General features: G+C 41.6%; 1 protein-coding gene across 2 annotated transcripts in view; it reads right to left on the reverse strand.

The window, feature by feature from the left end:
• Window positions 1-201: 201 nt before the first annotated feature.
• The window catches only part of LOC115195898 (N-chimaerin), a 43,149-nt gene continuing 23,072 nt past the window's right edge, over window positions 202-20,278 (reverse strand). For both annotated transcript variants that reach the window (XM_029756242.1, XM_029756243.1), the window contains 7 exons: window positions 18,669-18,746; window positions 13,951-14,035; window positions 5,316-5,489; window positions 5,046-5,123; window positions 4,535-4,672; window positions 4,325-4,430; window positions 202-1,039 (listed from right to left, as the gene is read on the reverse strand). In XM_029756242.1, coding sequence (XP_029612102.1) covers window positions 868-1,039; window positions 4,325-4,430; window positions 4,535-4,672; window positions 5,046-5,123; window positions 5,316-5,489; window positions 13,951-14,035; window positions 18,669-18,746 — 831 coding nt within the window. In that variant the 3' untranslated portion in view covers window positions 202-867. The remainder of the gene's footprint in view (window positions 1,040-4,324; window positions 4,431-4,534; window positions 4,673-5,045; window positions 5,124-5,315; window positions 5,490-13,950; window positions 14,036-18,668; window positions 18,747-20,278) is intronic.

Consider the following 20,278-nt stretch of genomic DNA (forward strand, 5'->3'; position numbering starts at 1 on the left):
GGCATGTCATTATAATGTAAATGCTGTGGAGATGTACACGGGACACAGCGCTAATATGACATAGTACATTTAAGGCGCCCATTATGGCTTGTGAGTGCTAGGACTACTGGCTGAAATTATATAAATATCCCACTGCATCGCTTTAAAAAAAGTCACCTCAAAAAGGTGTTTGAATGTAAGAGAACATACAAACAACATTAAACAAAATAAAAAAAGTTTTTTTAACCAATGTTAAATCCAGGTACATTAGTGATTCACAGGAAGAATAAACCCATCATGAAACAATGAGCCACATCTACAGTACAAGATCAGAGAGCAGTTAATGAGTGAGTGTGACCCATGAAGATAGGACTCGTCATGGATATAACCCGTTTTGGCATGGACATTGAGGGCTTACACCATGCTTTTGCCATTTTAAAGTAGTAAAAGTAGCCAACGGGGTGGGGATTCCTATGGGTTGTAGCTTCAATGGCACTGCCCATGCTGTCACAGACGCTATAATGTCAGCAATAAAGATGAGTCCTCTCTCTTTGGTGTGACCCAATATCTGAAAACAAAACACATACTGGCTATGCAGAAGGAATGTGTGTTCCATCAATTACCCCCGACAGAAATGGGGGGGGGGGGGGAGGTGAACATGCAAAAGACAAGTCTAAGGTACGTGATCCAAACCCAACAGACATCTCTTCAGACAGGGTTCACTGGGAGTGGGAGAGAATGTACAATGGCTCAAATACTCCATTATTATTAAAGTCTTGGTTTAACAAAGGGAAAATATTCAAAACACATGGTCACTTCCTTCTTTCTAAATGATGAGTAAATCACTTATTCAAGATTTAATATTCCTTCATTGTTTGTCATCCCCTTTCAGAACAGAATGTCTTCGTTCTTTATGAGCGTCTCCACCACCTGTCTCTGGTAGCGGATGTCATTGAGTGCCGTCATCGCATCCAGGTCTGGGGCACGCATGAGGGTGGGCCCAAAAACAATGCCAAGGTTTTCTGCATTCATCAGGTTGTCTTTATCATTTTGGGTTACCCTTTGAAGAGGAGCAGGAAAGGGTAACAGCAAAAAAAAATATCATTGACATGCTCATTCAAGACCAATGAGTTTTCTACCATAAAACAATTATTGCCTACTGCTGTTAACATATCATGCCTAGTAAAAAATATGAACATTTAACAATAAAAAAGGCCTTTGTCTTGATTGCATAAGTATTTGTGCTAAGAATTTCCTTAAGTCACACAATAAGTTGCTACACAAACATTTACTCATTTTAACACTAGAACCGCCATTGGCAGATGGTCACTGGCATTTGATTTTGTAATTAAAATAAGGCAGGAGGTTGCAGATCCGGAGGTAACCGTCCCATCCCGCACCCCATGGATCCCTTTCCCCCAGAACTGAAGATCCGAATCACGTTGTGCATGTGATTCTTTACGTCTACTTTACGCACACATTTTTGTAGTCACCCTCCACATTTCTTACTGTCAATCGTGAATGATAATTCTTCAAGTTTTACCATTGAAACATCCATGCAGCATCTGCATGTCGATCTCCATCAGTTTCATGGGAATATATATTTAGATCTTCAATTATGTAGGCCTACAGTGTTGCTTTGAATTATGTACAGTGAGCCAATTTTAGAGCAGATGGTGTTAACTGTAGCATACCTGTGTTTTGTTTCAATAAATGCACATATTTTGTCTATTGGCACATGCTGCTGAGTTTTGGCCGCATGAGAAAAAAGTGACCATTCGCACAATCATCCTAAAATCTCATAAGAAATTAGTACAGTACGTTATACTATGCTATTATTGGGGCGGCAGGTAGCCTAGTGGTTAGAGCGTTGGACTAGTAACCGGAAGGTTGCAAGATCGAATCCCCGAGCTGACAAGGTAAATATCTGTCGCTCTGCCCCTGAACAAGGCAGTTAACCCACTGTTCCTAGGCCGTCATCGAACATAAGAATGTGTTCTTAACTGACTTGCCTAGTTAAATAAAGGTAAAATAAAAAAATTATAATATTAGATTCTGTAATATACAATACTATCATTATGTGATCTTGTAGACATTTATTCAGCTTTGATCTAACTTTATTAAACAAGCATCATTCGCCAGAGTAGCCTGTTCTCTGGGCAGCTGAACGAATAGAGCAGAGACTGTGCAAAGTAGAGAATCCAGCACATGCGCAGACGTTTCGGACCTTTAGCTTTCGTGAAGATGGGTACAGAGAAGACAGGACTGCAGCCACTCCATTAAAATAAATCTGCAATATCATCCTCCTTCCCTGACTTTTCCTAAGTATTTGTATTTTTAGGATGTTTGTTTGTTGTAACACCTAATTGCCAAGACAAACAGCATTGGTACCAACACGTTGATGTGTCTTTCCTCACGTCATGATTGAATTTGAAATATCTGAATACAGATCATGACGATGAAGGGGGTGACTGAATTTACAATGTACAACGAGTAGTTCACAATGGCAAGAAAAACAAAGTGAATAGATGCGCAGACTGTATTGGAGATGCATTAGAATTTGGAACATCTCACAAGTTAGTCATATGGAAAAACGTTATATTTTAAATATGTTCTATTTTATTGTATTATATTGCATTGTATTGTATTATTATAAAATACTATAACAGCAGAAATCAATTGACATGGCAGGAATCAACCATTCAACATATGTGCATGCCAGGAACTTCATTAAGAAAATGTGGCGCTGGAAATTTGGCTGGCAGCATTTTAATTTACCGGACATTTGAGAAATGTACCAGACCCATATGCATTGGGTGTGTAACCTGATTACAGCGTCCACACACAGTGTTCAGATCAACATAAATCACATTTAGATTATGGCATTTCATCTCAACAGAACATGCAAGTTGAGGATGACGTGTGTCCTTACAGCACACTTTGAAGATGTTAGAATAACTGTCCACATTTACTTTCTCAGCCAACAAGACCAGTAATGAACAGCAAAATCTATGCATAGGCGGCGCGTGAGTTTAAAGTTTGGGGAAGCAAATGTTCACCATAAAAATGCACCTTTATAATATAAAATACCATGCATCATCACATTTGCAGACTTATGTAAGATAGCCTACTATTTGTAATGTGATGACTCAATCATAACTCAATCACTGTTTGCAAAAAAAGACCAATGCATGGCTGAGCAAATATAGTGTAAGGGCCTGGGCTATATCAGATACATTTCTTCTTTCTTTGCATGTGAAAAACACATTTCATGCAATTCTAGTACACTTTATATGACTGGAGACGTTAGCAGAATCTTTTTTAATTAGGCAAATTACAGGGTAGCCTACTCTACTAAAACTGACAAGCAATAAAAATGACTTTGTCCATATAATAGGCCAATGATAAGGGGAGACACAAATAGAATATGACGTCCATCTAAACTGGAGGAGGAAATTATTGTCCAAAAACAAACTTAAGTGGTACTGACCCAACAATGAGTGTGAATATGCGCAGTGTGTAAATTCATATGGCCGATGCTCTCCGCTGGTGCCAATAAGATAGACTATAGGCCTACTGTTGTTTGGTGAATTAAATTGAACATTTTGATAAGTAAAATAATGTATTTTCATTGCTTCTCTTTACAGCAATAGCCATTTGCTTTCCAAACTATGTTTTCCTACAATTGAATTTAGAAATACTGTAATATGCCTGGCTGGGCCCCTGCTTTTCAGTGACAGTTGCAACTCAACAATCATCTATTTTGTATTTGCAGCTCTCGCTGCCTTTCCTTCCGACTGAAGTTAATGATCCTCTGTGGCCAAATCATGCTTTAGTAGTCCATTTTGAATTATTATAGACAGGAGTAGGCTAATTAGGCAATATCATTTTAATAATTTAATTCAAATTACTTAGGGAAATCTACTATCCCCCATAGTAGAAAAGTTTACCCACTCTATTGGTCAGCTGGTCGAGAAAGAAATAGCCCAAACAGACTCTGGAAGAGTTGTGGGACGATATATCTCAAATTCATAAAACCAGTAGGCCTAGGTGCCATAACATTTTTTTGAAGCAATGAATCTGATGCAACAGATCAGAACGTTTAGCTTAAAACGTTGATCAACTATTTCTTAACCTTATTAGCGCAGCAATACGCACAAGGCAGTAGGCTAATGGCTGTCAAATGTGCTTCCAAGTATTGCTTCAGGGGCGCAAATATTTATGCAATCCAGACGTTTTTATTTTTATTGTTTTTAATAGACTGTACATCTAATCATTGTCTCTTCACATAGACTAGGCACTGTATGCCGGTTTTACCATAATATACAACAATATCTGGTCTCACCTCTTTAAGTGGGCCATGAGATAACACAGTGTTTCACAGTGTGCAGGTGGCAGCAGCTTCAGACCTTCATGATGGGCCTCCAACCGCTTGTCTGGATCCGTTATCTCTAGAACCCGACAAATGCACACAATCAGCGTCTGCAGTACAGGAACCGTAATACATTACACCCAATAACAAAAATTCATAAAACGTGCTAAGTTTAGGACTAACTTGCTGCCTCCATGAACCGTGGGTAAGCGTCGTACGTGATAAGAGGAATAGGTAAATCCCTGAAATACAGTTTCAGTGCGCCAGTGATTATGTTGATGTCTTCATATACATTCACAGAAATGTCCGCCTTTTCACCATCTATTGGGAGACAGAGGGAGGATTTTAACTTGGCTATACAGTTAATTAAAAGATGCCACAAAGGTTGCAAGCATTCAAAAGGATAACTTAGAATGACATAGTTCTGTGGCTGTACAGCCAGTCTAGAGATTATAAACTCAGTTGGCACTCAATGGCAGTTATCAGGTAAGGCCAATCAACAATTAAATAACTGTAATTAATGAACAATGAAATCAGTTTTTGTCGAACCTAGTTCTCCCGAACCTTGCAACAATATCAACAATAGTCCTTGAAAATGCTGTCCAGGCCTAAGTCCAATTGATACCCACTGACTGCCCCACCCAGAAAGCAGGTAACTGAATGAGATACAGTGGCAAAGGAAAAAGGACCTTGCCTCTGTCGAAAGCCAGCTTCACATCTTCAATCAGATCACTGAAGCCTGAGATTCTGTACAGGCCCTCAGACTGAATACCTCCAGTTAGAGGAGGAGGGGCGAGAAAGACAATGACGAATTAAACAGCTTTACATTTTCATCAAATTAACATCTCTCCATTACTCATCCGGAAATTTGAACAAAGTAACATGAACATTGTTACTGGAGGATGTCAAACCATAACCCTATAGCAAAAAAAACATCCCAAGTGGGTCATTTTCTACTGCTCACCTCTAGACTCAATCTCTTGTATGCACATGTCCACCACCATGGGTCGCTTGGAATTGTGGGCTTTTACCAGTGTCGTAAGGTCACAACTGTATACTTTCTTGACATGCTTGAGGTCAGGCTTGCAGTCATTTGGCACCATTTTGGAACACTGCTTGTGGACATTCAAACCACAATCTGGGGAGAAAAAGAGATGGGATTAGCAAAAATGCTGTATCGTTTAATTTAACCTTTATTTAGGCAGGGGAGTCCTGCCTAAATGAAGTCTCATTATCACAATTAAAAATGGAAGGTTGTAGTGGAGCAGCACTAAAGCATTATTCTGTTACAATGCATAAAGACTGTCCTCAATGTTATTTCCAATTGGAGATGAATTGTGTATTTTTTTTAATTGAACCTTTATTTATGCAAGCGGTCCCATTGAGACCAGTCTCCTTTGCAAGGGAGCCCTGTATTACAAGAGCATCAAGCAATTACACATTAGATAGAGACAAATACTTCAAATCAAGAAAAAGTACAAGAGTATGAGCCCATCCTATCATGCACATAATTTCTTAAGGTCTCTGATCAATTTGCCCTTAAAGTGGCATTGAAAACTAGAGCATGATGTCAGTTCCGGGTGGGTTGCCAAGGCTGCAGGTGTCACCTTGAGCACTCAAGAGAAGAATAGAAAAAGCAAGATCTAACTCCACCCTTAATTATTTCCTAGCTAAAATAAAGCATTAAGCAATGGTAGTTTTTTTGTTGTTGTATTGAGGGCAAATGGGAAAGTGTCGAACATACATTTATTGCTAACTTGCTACGTTAGGCCTATTTGAAAGAATTAAAGTTCCATAATGCTTAGGTTGTTACAGCCAGTTATGCCAGTGCCAATGTACTTGCATTAGTGAATGCACTTGACATCCTGCCAACTTTGATAAAAATTACTATCGGAGTAGTATTTGTGTTGGCCGATAAAGAACCTAGAATACAGCACACATGCACCCACAGACAGCAGTCTAAATCCTGTGACTTCAGCTTCTTTCTCAGTGCAAGGTCAGTGGTGAGATGCTCTGATATGATTTGGCATCTTAAGGTCAAGGATGAAAAGGCTAGTAGGCAATGAACTAATGACCACCATGTGATCTGAGACACACACACGTTTATATGACAAGCTTCTATCATTTAATTTGACACACAAGTTTTGGTGTTGTTCCTCACAGGCATGGTGCTGCTATGCAGTAGGGGCTAAAGGTGTGTAGTCTTGAAGGAGTAGGGCACAGAAAACTGGTACATGCTGGTAGAGGCTAGCCCACCGAGCACCAGCCCAAAAAGAGTTTCCAGATCAAATCACTCATATCCTTAAGCCGAAATCACATGGGGAGACTCCCGTCAACGGCGTGACATTTGCATGTGAGTGTAGCAAGCCTCCGTGCCAGGAAAAGCCGTAATAAACAGTTATATTACTCCTTGATATTAGTCTCTCTAGACAGACGGGTTGCTTCCCACAATGCTTCAGCTTACACATCTGTAGAAGTTCCGGCATCAGTTAGGTCAGAGGAGCTAGATAAAAAATGATTAAAACGTCTAACTGGTGTCTCAAAGTGGCCATACACACACCTCTCCACTCTAATTCCAAAGCACTTTTATTACTAAAGGAAAGAACCTTCAACTTTTTTCCCCCTCTCCTAGCATTGTCATTGAAGAAATAAAGCAAGCACACTTGTCGTTTTTTGTTTGGAACAAAGCCCTGCATCCCCGCCATCACACAATTAGTGTTGATGTTAGGCGATTAGGCCTGGCTCGCAGTCGGTGTTTCAATTCATCCCAAAGATGCTCAATGGGTTCTGTGCAGGCCAGTCAAGTTCTTCCACACCATTCGACAAACCATTTCTGTATGGACCTTGCTTTGTGCACAGGTGCATTGTTATGCTAAAAGAGGAAACGGCCTTCCACGAACTGTTACCACAAAGTTGGAAGCACAGAACAGTCCAGAATGTCATTGTATGCTGTAGCGTTAATATTTCCACTCACTGGAACTAAGGGGCCTAGCCCGAACCTTGATAAACAGCCCCAGACCATTATTCCTCCTACACCATGCTTTACAGTTGGCACTATGCCTTGTGGCAGATAGCATTCTCCTGGCATCTGCCAAACCCAGATTCGTCCGTCAGACTGCCAGATGGAGTGACGAATCACGCTTCACCATCACTAACATTCACTTGTCAGAGACCAGCCACCCGGACAGCTGATGAAACTAGTGGGTTTGCACAACCAAATAATTTCTGCACAAACTGTCAGAAACCATCTCAGGGAAGCTCATCTGCGTGCTCGTCTTCCTCACTAGGGTCACTAGGGTCTGACTGCAGTTCGGCGTTGTAACCGTCTTCAGTCGGCAAATGCTCACCTTCGATGGTCACTGGCACACTGGAGAAGTGTGCTCTTTACATATGAATTCCGGTTTCAACTGTACTAGGGGCAGATGGTTGACAGAGTGTATGGCGTCGTGTGGGCGAGCGGTTTGCTGATGTCAATGTTGTGAACAGAGTGCCCCATGGTGGCGGTGACGATATGTAAGGGAAGACCCCCAGGAAATGGACAAAAATGAATGGGAACATATTGGCACTGTACGAAACATATACACAATGTACAATACCACTCATTTGGACGCCATTTCATTCAAAACATATTGCAAATGTCATATGGCAAATCCCAAGTGTCACACAGCAAAAATCCAATAGATGGTGAGCGCGCTCCACCGTGAATTTTCTTATTGCAAATGTAACACAAGTCAAGACCCAAGAGTAAAATGTTTAAAATATGAAGTTTTTCAAAAACTTATCACCCCTTTATAAAAGTGCTTTCTAGAACGTTTTTTGAAATTCTTTAGATTTTTGTCAATTACACATGTATAAGAACTGTATGAACATACTTGTCATATTTTATTGACGTATTTTTTTTTTGCTAGTCCATAAGGCATATGTTTTGTCCATTTGCAATATGATTTCATAGGAAGTCAAAAGTCAAAGTCAAGTCACTTTTTTTTTTTTTTTCGCCAAATGCCATAAGAAATGTCCAAATGCAATATGAAAGTATTGAATGTGCCAAATCAGGATGTTTGTCCATTTGCCATGTACGATCATAGGAAGTCGGTTTCCAAAACCAAAAGTCAGTGAACCATGTCCAAATGGCATTTATACTGCCCAAATGATATATAGCCCTATGTTAAAATGGTGTAAAATAGTTGATTGTTTGAGAAATTTTAAATTATGAGATTGTTGTTTTGTATTTCGCGCCCTGCTATTCCATTGGCTATTGGCGAGGGGTCCTCAACAGGTTTTAAGGGTTAATGCCAAATGGTCAAGGTGATGCTTGCACAGATCGGGAGGACCTCGGGAATGTCCCTGAGGTCGAATTGTGCTTCTAACCTTAACGGTTCTCCCGCTGTCACCCAAAAGCACCTGCAATTTAGGGCCAGGCTTCATTATGGGCCTACTTTTTTCATGGTCGCTGCGCTCAGACCGAGCAAGCTCCTGTCAAGCGGGGCATCTCGTTGAACTCGGCACAGCCAAGAGATTATGGTAATGCCATTGCAGGCTCTGTGTGTCTAAGCCCCGCACTGTGTCACTCCATTCTTTATGTGTGTATGAGAGTTTTTTTCTTTGACATCTGTTTGGAGAAATGACTGATTTACAGTTCATGAGGGTTGCCGAATCACACATATGAAGTTGTGGAAAGATTGACCTTTTTAACCCTTCGAAACAGCCCCTATGACACCATTTTAAGGCACTTCTGATTGGCACAGGAAGCTGAAAGTGAACACATATCCTCCTTGGGTTAGGCTCTTATAGAATATTGAGTTTTAAATCTTTACGTTAAGAACTGACTTATTTACAGAGGGTTGAATGAGTGTGTGTTATTTCAGAAAATCACAGAAATCTCGCAGAGCTCCAAAACCCGCCTTAAGGGATTCATCTGAACACGCTGCAAATTGGATCTGTAACTTTTTTTTTGAACTCATTTTTTTGAACATCACCAATTGTACATTGTATGATCTCTTAAATTACGATAAAGGTCTGGTTCTTTTTTTCCTGACACCGTAGGTTCATGTACTTTGACGTGAAGCGCTCTATTTTCATTTTTGACCTTTAATCCCAGAAAAATGGCCTTAACTCAAAAAGCGTTGAGGCCTCGACTCCATCTTGTTCGGGGCCAACTGCCCATTATGCCAAACCTATGCTCACCAAGTTTCGTCTTCGAAGTCTTTTCCGTTTAGGAGAAAAGGCCACGTCGTGATTGGTGATGTTTTGTACATTTGATTCCATTCACCCTCTGGTGGTATTTTCCGGGACAGTGGAAAAATGACCAACATTTTATAAAAACGGAAACCGAATGTCCGAGAGACTTCGTTTGATGACTTCCCAGAAGATCTGGCCCCGGTGCACGGCCCACCGCCAACCGCAAATTTTACAAACATTCGTGGACGTCTAGTAAGGGAATATACATTTGCAATATGGAGTTTCTCATCAATCATAGAGCAAATGCCAAAATGTTCCCTTCATGTATGGTATGGGCAGGCATAAGCTACAGACAATCAACACAATTGCATTTTATCGATGGAAATTTGAATTCACAGAGATACGGTGACGAGATCCTGAGACCCATTGTCATGCGATTCATCCGCCGCCATCACCTCATGTGATGGCGTGATAATGCACAGCCACGTCGCAAGGAGCTGTACACAATTCCATGGCCTGCATACTCAGACATGTCACCCATTGAGCATGTTTGGGATGCTCTGGATCGATGAGTACAACAGCGTGTTCCAGTTCCCGCCAATATCCAGCAATCTTTATTCCCAGTAATGTGAAATCCATAGATTAGGACCTAATGATTTTCAGTTGACTGATTTCCTTATATGAACTAACTCAGTAAAATCTTTGAAATTGTTGCCTTGATATTTTTGTTCAGTATATATAGACAAACAAAAGTAGGCTAGTTATTCTATGTGAGCAGAGTTTCTCATCTAAACTGTATTGCACGCTGCACTCCCAAGTGCCACAGCGGTCTAAAGCACTGCATCTCAGTGCTTGAGGCGTCACTACTGACACCCTGGTTCAAATCCAGGCTGTATCACAACCGGCCGTGATTGGGAGTCCCATAGGGCGGCGCACAATTGGCCAGCGTCGTCCGGGTTTGGCCGGTGTAGGCCATCATTGTAAATAAGAATTTGTTCTTAACTGACTTGCCTGGCTAAATAAAACAAATAATCTGAATAAAGCATTCACAAGTCTACAACAAAATGCTATCTACTGGTATTATGGTACTTATTGCAGGGCTTCAGAGAGACACAATCCCCCTCAGTGAGGGATTTCAAGAACTTTGAAAGTTTCTTCAAGTGCAGTCGCAAAAACCATCTAGCGCTATGATGAACCTGGCTCTCATGAGGACCGCCACAGGAAAGGAAGACCCAGAGTTACCTCTGCTGCAGAGGATAAGTTCATTGGAGTTACCAGCCTCAATTGCAGCCCAAATAAATGCTTCAGAGTTCAAGTAACAGACAGCTCAACAACCGTTCAGAGGAGACTGCGTGAATCAGGCCTTAATTTTGCTGCAAAGAAACCACTAGTAAAGGACACCAATAATAAGAAGAGACTTGCTTGAGCCAAGAAACACGAGCGATGGACATTAGACCGGTGGAAATCTGTCCTTTCGTCTGCGGAGTCCAAATACATTTTGGTTTCAAACGCCGTGTCTTTGTGAGACGTAGAGTTTGTGAAAGGATTATCTCCGCATGTGTGGTTTCTACCGTGAAACATGGTGGAGGAGGTGTGAAGGTGTGGGGTGTGCTTTCCTGGTGACACTGATTTATTTAGAATTCAAGGCACACTTAACCAGCATGGCTACCACAGAATTCTGCAGCGATACACCATCCCATCTGGTTTGCGCTTAGTGGGACTATAATTTGTTTTTCAACATGACAATTACCCAACACACCTCCAGGCTGCGTAAGGGCTATTTGACCAAGGAGAGTGATGGAGTGCTGCATCAGATGACCTGGCCTCCACAATCCCCCGACTTCAACCCAATAGAGATGCTTTGGCATGAGTTGGACCGCAGAGTGAAAGAAAAGCAGCCAAGAAGTGCTCAGCATATGTGGGAACTCCTTCAAGACTACTGGAAAAGCATTCCAGGTGAAGCAGGTGGAGAGAATGCCAAGAGTGGGCAAAGCTGTCATCAAGGCAAAGGGTGGCTATTTGAAGAATATGAAATATATTTAGATTTGTTCAATACTTTTTTTGGTTACTACATGATTCCATGTGTTATTTCATAGTTTTGATGTCTTTATTATTCTACAATGTAGAAAATAGTAAAAATAAAGAAAAACCCTTGAAATGAGTAGGTGTTCAAACTTTTGACTGGTACTGTAAGTATTCAGACCCTTTGCTATGAGACTCAAAATTGAGTTCAGGTGCATGCTGTTTTCATTGATCATCCTTGATGTTTTGGGAAGGCACGCACACACGTCTATATAAGGTCGCACAGTTGATAATGCATGTCAGAGCAAAAACCAAGCCATGAGGTCAAAGAAACTGCCCGTAGAGCTCCTAGACAGGATTGTGTCGAGGCACAGAACTGGGGTAGGGTACCAAAAAATGTCAGCAGCATTGAAGGTCCCCGAGAATGCACTGTAATAGCATAGAGTAACATTATACTAAGACAAGAACACCACCTTAATTTATGGTTAGGAATAAGGTTAGCGGTGCGGTTAAGGTTGGGGTTAAAATCACATTTTAAGAAGACAAATTATAGAAATAGGCGTGCTTTACAACTTTGTGGCTGTGGTACCTAGTGACGACTTAGAATTAGCTTGACTTGAGTTACTGCCCTGATGACAGACGGTTTCATCAACAGTTGTGTTATGTGAAAAGTTGCATTAAAAAAAACAAATAACGTTTTTAAAAACAAGTAGGTTAATTACCCAGCCAAGCAGATAGAAGTAGTTGTAGTAATTTTGGTTGTGAAAGGCATCATAAAAAAGCTTTGTCCTTCATAACAATACAATTTACCACTTGATTAAATAAAATAACAATAACGAAGGCGGGTACTGGTACTGAGTCATTGTGCGGGGTACAGGTTAGTCGAAGTAATTTGTACATATAGGTATAGATAATAGATAATAAAAAAGCAAGTAGCAGCAGTGTAAAAACAAAATGGGGGTGGAGGGGGTCAATGTAAATAGTCTGGGTGTCCATTTGATTAATTGTTCAGCAGTCTTATGGCTTGGGGGTAAAAGCTGTTAAGAAGCCTTTTGGTCCTAGACTTGGCGCTCCGGTTCCGCTTGCCGTGCGGTAGCAGAGAGAACAGTCTATGACTTGGGTGACTAGAGTCTGACAATTTTTTGTGCTTTCCTCCACCGCCTAGTATATAGGTCCTGGACGGCAGGAAGCTTGGCCCCAGTGATGTACTGGGCCATACGCACAACCCTCTGTAGTGCCTTACGGTCAGATGCCGAGCAGTTGCCATACCAGGTGGTGAAGAAACCAGTCAGGATGCTCTTGATGGTGCAGATGTATAACTTTTTGAGGATCTGGGGACCCATGGCAAATAATTTCAGTCTCCTGAAGGGGAAAAGGTGTTGTGCCCTCTTCACAACTGTCTTGGTGTGTTTGGATCATGATAGATCGGTGGTGACGTGGACACCAAGGAACATGTTCGGCCTGCCTTTTCCTGTAGTCCACAATCAACTCCTTTGTCTTGTTCACATTAAGGGAGAGATTGTTGTCCTGGCACCACACTGCCAGGTCTCTGACCTCCTCCCTATAGGCCGTCTCATCGTTGTCGGTAATCAGGCCTGTGTCGTCAGCAAACTTAATGGTGGTGTTGGAGTCGTGTTTGGCCACGCAGTCGTGGGTGAACAGGGTGTACAGTAGGGGACTAAGCACACCCCCCGAGGGGCCCCAGTGTTGAGGATCAGTGTGGCAGTTGTGTTGATGCTTACCCTTACCCATGTAAATATGATATCAGCTTTTTATTTAATATATTTGTCAACATCTCTAATCACCTGTTTTTGATTTGCCATTATGGGGTAAACAATTTAATCCATTTTACAATAAGGCTGTAACATAACGAAATGTGGAAAAAGTCAAGGGGTCTGAATACTTTCCGAATGCGCTGTCGGTTTGAATTTGTTTTCCCTAAAATAAAAGGTTAAATAAAAATAAAACAACGGCAGTCAAGCACCCAAGCTAACTGGCTAACATTGTAGCTTAAAGTAGCTTGCTAGCTACTTTAAATACAAAGATGAGAGAACAGATCACACTGACCATTTTACTCACCTTTCCTGAGCTGGTTAGACTACTTTCATGTTATCAAGAGGGTTAGTGAGTCACTTACTGGCAACATTTCAATTTGTTTTTTTTAGCTAATATTTACTGGCACAACTTGTCATTCGTAAAGTCAATTATTCTGCGCTCTGACACTCTCACACCAGAGTGCTCTGAACTCGAAATAGATTACCAGAGTGAATTTACAAATGCCCTGTAGACACTTGTATGGTGCTGTATGTGACATCTCCTCAAAACCAGGTTCAAACTAGCTGTGTGTAAAAAGACAAAACACAAAGCAGAGATCAGTTTGCTTCCCACCCTCCCTTTACCTGCACATTTCACTCCCTGAGCGATGAGTCCCCACATGAAGTTGGCACAATATTCACACCAGTGGGGTCCCCGGAAGGTGTGCACCTGCAGGGGAGAGGAAGAAAGGATGGAAAACTTGGTCACTTTTTTACTGGATGGAAGGATAGATGGACATACTAGGCTTTCCCCTGGCTCTCCACAGTCTGCGCACACTGAAGGAGCCAATTGGGAATTATCCCTGTGAGAGAGATAAGCAGCGCTAGAAAGCAGACTGGCAAGTCTTAATGGTGGTTGGAGTGTGGCGGGAGTGTTGGTGAGTACCATGTTTGACAATGCCAGGATTATCACTGAAATCTAAAAGGGACCACATCACAAACAAATGCCTAGTTCTGCCAGGTAATGGCTAGACCAAATCAGAAATGCTCAACATTTATCTCCAGTGAAAAGCACGGTGGACTCATAAGATTTTACTCTCATGATTACCAAAAAAACAAAATATCACACCCCTTGTTTTAGATTGTTATTTTGGGAATGAGAACGTGGAGGATAGGCATCTTGTGCAAATGACAAGATAAACAAATGAGAAAACCTAATGGACTGGTGTTAATGCAGTCCTGTTTTTTTTAAATCTCACAAAATAAAATGTATTATTGTGAAAATACTATACCTTTTAAATTATACATATTTTTCATGAATAAAATATGAATCCATTGAATTTATAAAACAACGGATACGCAATATTTGAGATTTTCACTTTATGTCCCATGCTCTAGTGCAGGTATTCCCAAACGCAATGCCGTCGGGGAAACACCAAACAAAAATGTGATTCACATTTTTTTTTTAAATGTATGTATTGTCATGACGCAAGCCCTCTAGCAGAGACATGACCCCCCCCCCTCCTGTTAGGAGGGGGCAGTTTTATAACCAACACCCACGTCATAAATTCCGTGCAGACTCCTCTCCTTGACCATGCAGTATGGAGAGAGTTTCACAGTAAGACAAAGTGCCCAATTCTACTACATCCCAGAATTTGAGAATTGAACATTATTCCTAATTTAGAGAATGTGGAAACGGTCGGTGGGAGGGCCAGCTACGATCCGTCCATTTTGTTGACCGTTGTGACGCCATGAAAAGACAGCACAGCCACATTACCCTAACTCTGTTTATACAAGGTCCTCAATTACGAGTCTTGAATCTAAAAGGTTGGATAAAATGTTTGACGAAGTACAGTTGAAGTCCGAAGTTTACATACGCCTTAGCCAAATACATTTAAACTCAGTTTCACAATTCCTGAAATGTAATCCTACTAGAAATTTCCTGTCTTAGGTCAGTTCGTCATTTGCACTCACTGTATATAGACTTTGTTTTCTTTTGTTCTACTGTATGTTTTGTTTATTCCATGTGTAACTCTGTGTTGTTGTATGTGTCGAATTGTTATGCTTTCTTGGCCAGGTCGCAGTTGCAAATGATAACTTGTTCTCAACTAGCCAACCTGGTTAAATAAAGGTGAAATAAAATACAGAAAATGTTAGGATCGCCACTTTGTATTTTAAGAATGTGAAATGTCAGAACAATAGTAGAGAGAATTATTTATTTCAGCTTTAATTTCTTTCATCACATTCCCAGTGGGTCAGAAGATTACATACACTATCATTTGTAGCATTGCCTTTAAATTGTTTAACTTGGGTCAAACGTTTCAGATAGCCTTCCACAAGCTTCCCACACCAAGCTGGGTGAATTTTAGCCCATTCCTCCTGACAGAGCTGGTGTAACAGTCAGGTTTGTAGGCCTCCTTGCTCACACACGCCTTTTCAGTTCTGCCCACAAATGTTCTATAGGACTGTGGTCAGGGCTTTGTGATGGCCACTCCAATACCTTGACTTTGTTCCTTAAGCCATTTTGCCACAACTTTGGAAGTATGCTTGGGGTCATTGTCCATTTGCAAGACCCATTTGCGACCAAGCTTTAATTTCCTGACTGGTCTCTTGAGATGTTGCGTCAATATAGCCACATCATTTTCCTTCATCATGATGCCATTTATTTTGTGAAGGGCACCAGTTCCTCCTGCAGCAAAGCACCCCCACAACATGACGCTGCCACCCCCGTGCTTCACAGTTGGGATGGTGTTCTTCGGCTTACAAGCCGAAGAACATTTTTTCCTCCCAACATAACGATGGTCATTATGGCCATTTTTGTTTCATCAGACCAGAGGACATTTCTCCAAAAAGTACAATCTTTGTCCCTATGTGCAGTTGCAAACCGTAGTCTGGCTTTTTTTATGGCGGTTTTGGAGCAGTGGCTCAATATAGGACTCGTTTTCCTGTGGATATAGATACTTTTGTTCCTGTTTCCTCCAGCATCTTCACAAGGTCCTTTGCTGTTGTTCTGGGATTGATTTGCACTTTTCGCACCAAAGTACGGTCATCTCTAGGAGACAGAACGTGCCTCCTTCCTGAGTGTTATGACGGCTGCGTGGTCCCATGGTGTTTATACTTGCGTACTATTGTTTGTACAGATGAACGTGGTACCTTCAGGCATTTGGAAATTGCTCCCAAGGATGAACCAGACTTGTGGAGGTCTACAATGTTTTGGCTGATTTCTTTTGGAGGTCTTGGCTGATTTCTTTTGATTTTCCCATGATGTCAAGCAAAGAGGCACTGAGTTTTAAGGTAGGCCTTGAAATACATCCACAGGTACACCTCCAATTGACTCAAATGATGTCAATTAGCCTATCAGAAGCTTCTAAAGCCATGACATTTTCTGGAATTTTCCAAGCTGTTTAAAGGCACAGTCAACTTAGTGTATGTACACTTCTGACCCACTGGAATTGTGATACAGTGGAATTGGAATTGTGATAGAAGTGAAATAATCTGTCTGTAAACAATTGTTGGAAAAATTACTTGTGTCATGCACAAAGTAGATGTCCTTACCGACTTGCCAAAACTATAGTTTGTTAACAAGAAATTTGTGGAATGGTTGAAAAACTAGTTTTAATGACTCCAACCTAAGTGTATGTAAACTTCCGACTTAAACTTCCGGCAAAATGGATTAAGGACAAAGTCAAGGTATTGGAGTGGCCATCACAAAGCCCTGACCTCAATCATTTTACATTTTTTACATTTTAGTCATTTAGCAGACGCTCTTATCCAGAGCGACTTACAGTAGTGAATGCATACATTTCATACATTATTTCCGTACTGGTCCCCTCAATCCTATAGAAAATGTGTGAGCAGAACTGAAAAAGCGTGTGAGCTAGGAGGCCTACAAACCTGACTCAGTTACACCAGCTCTGTCAGGAGGAATCGGCCAAAATTCACCCAACTTATTGTGGGAAGCTTGTGGAAGGCTACCTGAAATGTTTAACCCAAGTTAAACAATTTAAAGGCAATGCTACCAAATACTAATTGAGTGTATGTAAACTTCTGACCCACTGGGAATGTGTTGAAAGTAATCAAAACTGAAATAAATAACTCTATTATTCTGACATTTCACATTCTTAAAATACAAAGTGGTGATCCTAACTGACCTAAGACAGGAATTGTGAAACTGAGTTTGTGTTTGGCTAAGGTGTATGTAAACTTCCGACTTCAACTGTATATTTTTTTTTTCTTCACATTTTCAAAAAGTCCATTTATATTTTCCAATGGGTGATTTTTTTTCCCCCCTCGCCTGAGTAGCCTTGTTTCACTGCCAAACAAAATTAAACCATCTAGCGAAATAACACAATGTCAAATACAGGTAGCCTTGTCAAATAATTAACATCCAATCACATTAACCGTGAATTCCACTAACGGTCCGTATGTAGCCAAATGTAGCTGCTGCTTATGTTGGTATCTGTACTGATGGCGCAAAAGCCATGACTGGGAGACATAGTGGAGTGGTAAGACAGACTCTCTTCAATTACAACCCAACATTGCAGAGTTATATGCATCCTTTTAAGCACACCCTTCTCACCTGTGGTGAGTTATTCACAATTTTCAATTAACAAATAAAAGTTATGTAAGATAGCTAAATAAAGAGCAAAATGATTGATTATTATTATTATTATTGTGCGCCTTGGTCCTCTAAAAGCTCTGTCACTTCCCACGAGCCAGTTTGTGACAAAAACTCACTCATTATGTTTAATAAATGTATCGTATAGTGTGTGTGGCAGGCTTACAATGATGGCAAAAAACAACATTTGAGAGTGCTGGAGGTTGAATGTTTGAAGGGGTACGGGACTATAAAAAGTTTGGGAACCACTGCTCTAGTGAAATTATATCTGGCTGATGGCTGAGATTATTTTAGGAGAAGATGGTTGTTGCGTTTGACTGGTAAGAGACGTGGTTAGCAAGATGAGGCTGAATTCTGTGAGGGTTCCCAAGCATCTGGCTAGGCAGAATGGAAATAAAGGCTGTGTTGTGTTCTGTCAGGTAGCTTTGCTACCTCGCCCTCTCCCCGTTTATATGAGCTACCCATGACAGGTCTGGTAGCAAGTCAGACTACACTATCAGTTGCTGAAGACTACTACAAACCCTCATCCTTCACAACTATTCAAAATCCTGCTCACTGGTCGGAAAGCCGATCAGATATATAAAAAAAGTTTAAGTTACAGGCAATTCTCCACCTGTCATTCCAAAAACGTAGAATATGCCAATCAAACAACCTCAAATGTAATATAACCACCATAAAGGCAGTGAAAAAGTAAGAGCGGAAGAGGAAAAGTAAGAAGCGCTGAAAAGGCAGGTTCAGGTCTTACCTTGAAATTGTGGACTTTCTCATACTTGGTCGCATGGTCCTTGTCCTTCAGGGTGGCTCGACGGACCAGTGAGGTGAGCTGTGAATAGGCAAACAGTTTGAGAGATTTCCAGAAGGTGGCAGACTTCTGGGTCCCTGACCCCATCCTCACACCCAGGCTGTGGCCAGAAGGTCCTTCTGCACCCCCTTCTTAGCCTTGTGTACCAGAGACTTCTTCCCCTCCCTGACTATGTACAACATGGTGGGTGGGTAATAAAAGAGAAATTCCCCCCATTTTCTCAGAGAACAGCTGAAGTGATGCCTACGTGGAGGACTGACAGAACTGGAGCGCGAGCTCACAGAAGTCAACTCGGAGCAGCTCTGAGCTAGCCTGTACTCAGCATCGCTGCTTGCATCATTAAAATCAATGCAGCAAGTAAACCAAAACAAGCCAACGAAAGCAGCAGGAAGAATCCACTAAGAATGCAAAAATCTGAAAGGAAAAAAATGAAAGTAGTTGGAGTATTCCTTTAAATTACAGTGCCACATTTTGTCCTTAACCCTGTGCTGATCAGGGTATGTCTGAAACGAGATTATTCCTCAAAAAATCCAGCTTGACTGTGTGCATCTATGCAGATGAGGTGTGCGGCAGAGGTAACCCGCTCCTCCCTATGTCGCACTGATACTGTCACTGGTGCACAGACAAAACCCAGAGTGAATACAGGCCATGGGGGGGAAAGCGAGAGAGCGAGCGCGGGTGGAGCATTGTGTCACTGCTGCATTTATGTCACATTAAGAATGTCAGGTTGGATGAGGAGCATCGCTGCATAGGTATTTTCAGGTCTCTCCAGAGATCTTCGATCGGGTTCAAGACCGGGCTCTGGCTGGGGCACTCAAGGACATTCAGAGACTTGTCCCGAAGCCACTCATGCGTTGTCATGGCTGGGTGCTCAGCGTCGTTGTCCTGTTGGAAGGTGAACCTTCGCCCTAGTCTGAGGTCCTGAGCGCTCTGGAGCAGGTTTTCATCAAGGATCTCTGTACTTTGCTCCGTTCATCTTTCCCTCAACCCTGACTAGTCTCCCAGTGTCTGCCGCTGAAGAACATCCCCACAGCATGATGCTGCCACCACCATGCTTCACCGTAGGGATGGTGCCAGGTTTCCTCCAGACGTGACACTTGGCATTCAGGCCAAAGAGTTCAAGTTCAATCTTGGTTTCATCAGACCAGAGAATCATGTTTCTCATGGTCTGAGAATCCTTTAGCTGCCTTTTGGCAAACTCCAAGCGGGCTGTCATGTGCCTTTTACTGAGGAGTGGCTTTGGTCTCGCCACTCTACCATAAAAGGCCTGATTGGTGAAATGCTGTAGAGATGGTTGTCCTTCTGGAAGGTTATCCCATCTCCACAAAAGAACTCTGGAGCTTTGTCAGTGAGACCATTGGGTTATTGGTCACCTACCTGAGAAATCGTGAATAATGAAGAGTGAGCAAGTTGGAGGCATAAATATCATACCCCCACCAAAAAAGCTAACCTCATGTTTCAGCTGATAAAACGGTGCGTTTGCACAACCAAATAATTTCTGCACAAACTGACAGAAATCACCTCAGGGAAGTTTTTCTGCATGCTTGTTGTCC

The sequence above is a fragment of the Salmo trutta genome, chromosome 6 (genome assembly GCF_901001165.1).
Source record: "Salmo trutta chromosome 6, fSalTru1.1, whole genome shotgun sequence".
NCBI classification, from domain to species: Eukaryota; Metazoa; Chordata; class Actinopteri; order Salmoniformes; family Salmonidae; genus Salmo; species Salmo trutta.